Raw genomic sequence first — 5000 nt, forward strand, 5'->3', positions numbered from 1 at the left:
CCCTTATGTTTATGGTTTGAATTTAATATTATAGTAGACACTTTAAACTCTCGCTAAGTGACCTCTCCACTCAGGCAGGTGTGGCAGTGTAGGTAAACTATTTGTATATCACTTTGGGTTAATCTTTAATACTCTGCTTAGCTGCAGTGTGTGAAGGGGGGGGGGTGTATTCAGTAAAATCCCGTGACCTTCAATGGGTCAGGAGGAAAAGTGAAGACTGGCTTTTTATCTTGGAGGAGGGGGGAGGGAGGGAATGAAATGGAGGAATACAGCCAGAAAATGGTCTAAAAAACAAATTCTGGCATTGTGGTTTACTAACGGTTTGTGAGTAGACTTCAACTTGAATCGCCACTTCTACTTATACCTAAAAAATTGCTGAACTGTGAGAAATGTGTGCAGATATTTTCTTTACAAGACAGTTGGCACGATGTGGAATGAACATTGTTCTGATGAGTCGATCTACCCAAAAATTGGAAAAGGTTGCAGAGACCATAGGTTAGTGAAAAAAAGATGTTTAAACATTTTTTCTTGCAAGGTTGTAAATAAATAGTAAGAGGTTTTTTATTGAAAAAGGAAGTTGTTAATACATTTACTGGAATATTTTACTTTTGAATTTCTCTTGTGTGGTTTTTCATACTCAGTTACCCTGATTTCTGAAAATCCATTGTTGTTTGAGCAGTACCATTAATCAGAGGGTATTCAAGTGGGGACTGAGAATGGGTGGAGAAGAAAAGTGTTAACTATTACTTTACATCATTGATTAGAATAACTTTGAACACATGCAGGAATTTCCAGGAAGTATTTTCAAGAGGTACAGTGGAATCCCGATTTCTCGAACCTCCAGGGGAAATGCAAATTGGTTTGAGAAATCGGGGGTGAAATTACAAGTGAGGCAAATCCAAGGGAAACAAGGTTTGGTTCCAGATATCGGGAGGTTCGAGAAACCAAGGGTTCGAGAGATCGGGATTCCACTGTATTAACTTTTCAATTATTTTTAACCTAATATGATTAACCTAACTTATAATTCTTGTAATATAGAAAAAGAATCCAAGGTTGAGACGCATATCATTCCAATAGACTTTGCCACACAGGATGTTTACCAGAAAATAATCGCTTCCCTAGAAGGGCTTGACATTGGCATTTTAGGTGAGTTAAATGATAATTATTTCAAAGAAATACCTAGTGTTATTGAACTTTAGAGATCAAGGAATAACTAAAGACAAGGTAAAGGCTGTTTACAAGCTAAGTGGCTCACCAGGCCAGCGCTTAACTCCAGTTTCCGTAGCATGAACCAACTAGGAGTAATTTTACTCTCCCCTGATTGCTGGATGCCGGTCTATTGCTGAGTTACCTCCAGCATATTAAATTTGCTGGTACCAATTTAAAGAGGGGCACTGTGACAGTAAAGTGTCTTTGCCTAAGAACACAACTCAGTGTTCCTGCCCAGGGGGTTGAACCCATGCAGTGAGAACACTCAGTTGAGAGTCAAGTGCACTTAACCATGAGGCCATTAGGCCTCCATTAAGGTATGTGATTTCTTTGGTGCATAAAGGTGATTATCATAACATATGAATGTAACAAACAATGGACTTCATGACCCAGATGGTACAATTTATATGTCCTCCTTTGACAGGCACATGATTGATCTGTGCCTGCAATCTTTCACCGTACTGTCTTGGTGCAGTTGAACTTGGGGACGGGTCATGATTCTTAGCATCTGCATATTATTAAAAACAATTTTTTTTTGTTATTCTGAAGATCGAGCCTCAGCATATTAAAATCATGCCATTTCTTTTGCTTAACCTCTGACCTTCTTTTCATTTTTTCTTGTTTTTTAAATCTAGTGAATAATGTTGGTGTAATGTATGAATATCCACAATACTTTCTAGATGTTCCCAAACAGGTACAGTTTAATGCTCCTTGTCTTCTTTTAAAATGTCAGGCTCAGTATGCATCTTAACACTTAGTAAAACAAGGAAGTACATCTTGATTAGACTTCATTATCTTTTCCCATTTCTGTCTTTCTTCTACTGTTTTATTCGCCCTATATCTGATGAAATAACATCCTAGGTATAGGCAATAAGCCTTTACTTGTATTTATTGCCAATTACTCTTGTTAATAGCCTTTCTCCCGTATGAGTATAAATGGGATTTGATGTGTTGGTGAAGTGTGCATTGTTTTATTGCCATCTTACCCTTTCCTGGTCGCAAGCCAGACTTTCTTGGTATTCCCTGTCTTGTTGTTCTCTTAAGTTTCTATCTCTCCTAACAAAAACAATTTTATATAATTCAAGTTTGGGGAGGGGAGACAGAGGGGTTTTTAACTTGCAATGAGGTAACAAACCTTTTTAGGAAGAGTAGCTGCAATATTTTTCATGTATAAATTGGCTTTATACCACAGAATTCTGGGTTATAAGTTGAGCAGAACTGAACTACAGACTGTACAGTTAGCCATTTGGGTTTGTGCAGGATAAGTAAGCTGCATACTGACACAAGTATAACCATCATGGTGGACCCAAGCCATAGGGGGTTTGGTAAACTTCAACAAAGTAACATGTATCACAGTGGCATGTTAGCCAGTTTTTTTTTTTAGCACTGAATAAATAGACCACAAACATTTTTTATCCTCTCTTTAAAATGGCAGAAACTTTTTGACCTGATAAATATCAACATGACTTCAGTGATAATGGTAAGTGGTACTTTTAAGTGATAGATGGTGAGTTTCTAGCAATTTGAAGGCCTCAAATTTACATTGAAGAAACCTAGCTTGTCTTGGCTTCATGATGGCTTAAATAGGCACTTTTAATACGTTTGAGATTTTATGACTAGTCTACCTTGAGAAAGTGAGTTTGTAGTCTTCCATTATTTTAGTTGGATATGTCCCTGCTATAGCGTAGAGGTAATTAAATTTCTACCTTAGTCCAGTCTGCCTTTTATCCATATTGTTAATCCCTTGAAAGCCCTGTACAGTTCTCTCCTACCCCAGTTGCATCTTCAAAACAAGATAAACTCAGATGAACAGGGTTCTCAGGAATACCAATGAAGAAGCTAATTATTTTCCTTTCTTGGAACAACGTGTGATAATGACAGGATTTCTCCGTATGCTTTTACACCAGCTCAAGCTATTACTATTAGTAGTAACCTTTAGAGTTTCATTTTCAGATGACACGTATTGTTTTACCCCAAATGTGTGAAAGGTAGGCTCATAGTACTTCTGCTTACATCCTTGCCTTTGGTGTGAAGAGAGCATAGGTATGAATGACCAATTGAAAAATATGGCGGGAATTTTCAATCTAGTTTAAACTGTTCTTTACGTATCGGTGCTTAATGTTAGCTCCCTGACCCCTGGAAGTGACTAACATTTAATTTCTCCTTACAATATCATCCCTGAATCACACATTAAGCTTACGAGAATGAAGGAAATGATCACTAATATAAAGAAGCTCTTGATTGTTAAAAAATTTCTCTGTAGCACCTGAGGAAATGTATAGAGAAGAGTAAGAAGAATATTATTTTACTGATGTTAAAGTGTTAAGGGTAAAATCAGTACTCTTGCTATTCAATGTTTCATAGTTAACCATGTCGTGACAATTTTCAGGAAGCGGGGCGCAATTATTAACATGTCGTCCAGTGCAGGAGAGCTGCCTACACCCCAGATGACAGTTTATGCTGCAACAAAGGTCAGCCATCATTATATCCTCGTAGGTTTGGCAGTAACAGAAAAATGAGGAAAATTAGCGCTAGGTGTGATGGGAATTTTCTCTTTTCATGCCTTCTGCACCCATTCTTTGTGGTTTGTTCGTTGTTGCTGTTTTTTGGTTCTGTTTGGTATAGATGTCTGTTTTTAGTTTGCACTTTTCTCTTTGTTTTTCTTCCATCTTTATTATTTGTTTGTTTGTTTGTACTAGATAAGAGTCTTGAATTGTCTTGTTACGTTATGCGGCTGAAAGCCTTCAGTACTGTTGTTTATTTTAGCCGGTAAAGCATCGTGCGCGGCAACACCAGTATTTTTGAAAAACAATTCAATTTTCTCGGCAACAATCTCTGTTTTCAGTCACTGAAGCGAAGTCTTTCTCACGAAAGGGAGAACGCTTTTTCAATCTTCTATTTAAAACACAAAAGATATGTTTTCCAATTACTCGCGCACTTGACGTACTCAATTCTTTTTGTTTTTCTGTTTGTTTGTTATTGTTGCAAACAGGAATTTGTGGACAGTTTTTCCCGTGCTCTTGCCTACGAGTATTCCCCACAAGGGATTGAAGTACAGGTGTGATGCGACTTGTTTTATATTCAAGCAATAGAAGACTGTGTAATCAGTAGAGAGGTTGATAGGGTTTGAGACAGTGAAAAGAGCGAGACTTTGAATGACTTTCGAAAATTCTCCCAAGCTATAGGAAAAAGTCTCCGACTGCTTTTTTTTTCCCGAATGTAAGAAGTCAACCATCTTTATACGACTCAATGAAACACACGTAAGGATCAATGATAGCACCCATAACAGCACGGTAATTGAAGAACAAAAATGGAGATTTTGTACTCAACATCAATCAGTTTTAAAAAACGTTTGCTTTCAATGACAAATGCAGTGTTTTTAAATTAATAGGCTTATATCTAATACTTAATATTAAGCTTTTTGAATCATTTGATTCTCACTGATGATTGATATACATGCAACTTCTTACAACATCTGCATTTTCTAGCCAACAGTTGACAATCGATGAATTTATCAGCTACAATCTGATATCCTTAGTCAGCAAATCCTCTTGCTAAATTAGGAACGAACTGTATTGCACACGGGTTTCATTAAAACAAGAATAGAAAAACAATATATGTATATTTATTACACGACTCGGGCAGTCAGAGGGCCAATAACTAAAATCAACGAATCAAAATGCTCTATTGCCGGTCAATATTCTCTCAATATTGTTTAATAATATATACATATATATATATATATATATATAAATATTATGAGAGGAAAAAAGGACGTAACTACATTTCCC

General features: G+C 36.7%; 1 protein-coding gene across 2 annotated transcripts in view; it reads left to right on the forward strand.

Annotated features, from left to right (window-relative positions):
• The window catches only part of LOC111331622 (inactive hydroxysteroid dehydrogenase-like protein 1), a 12623-nt gene that overhangs the window by 3819 nt on the left and 3804 nt on the right, over positions 1 to 5000 (forward strand). For both annotated transcript variants that reach the window (XM_022936773.2, XM_022936772.2), the window contains 7 exons: positions 420 to 495; positions 1039 to 1146; positions 1845 to 1903; positions 2645 to 2689; positions 3163 to 3197; positions 3599 to 3680; positions 4202 to 4267. In XM_022936773.2, the coding sequence (XP_022792508.2) occupies positions 420 to 495; positions 1039 to 1146; positions 1845 to 1903; positions 2645 to 2689; positions 3163 to 3197; positions 3599 to 3680; positions 4202 to 4267 (471 nt within the window). The remainder of the gene's footprint in view (positions 1 to 419; positions 496 to 1038; positions 1147 to 1844; positions 1904 to 2644; positions 2690 to 3162; positions 3198 to 3598; positions 3681 to 4201; positions 4268 to 5000) is intronic.

Source organism: Stylophora pistillata, chromosome 3 (genome assembly GCF_964205215.1).
Source record: "Stylophora pistillata chromosome 3, jaStyPist1.2, whole genome shotgun sequence".
Classification (NCBI taxonomy): domain Eukaryota; kingdom Metazoa; phylum Cnidaria; class Anthozoa; order Scleractinia; family Pocilloporidae; genus Stylophora; species Stylophora pistillata.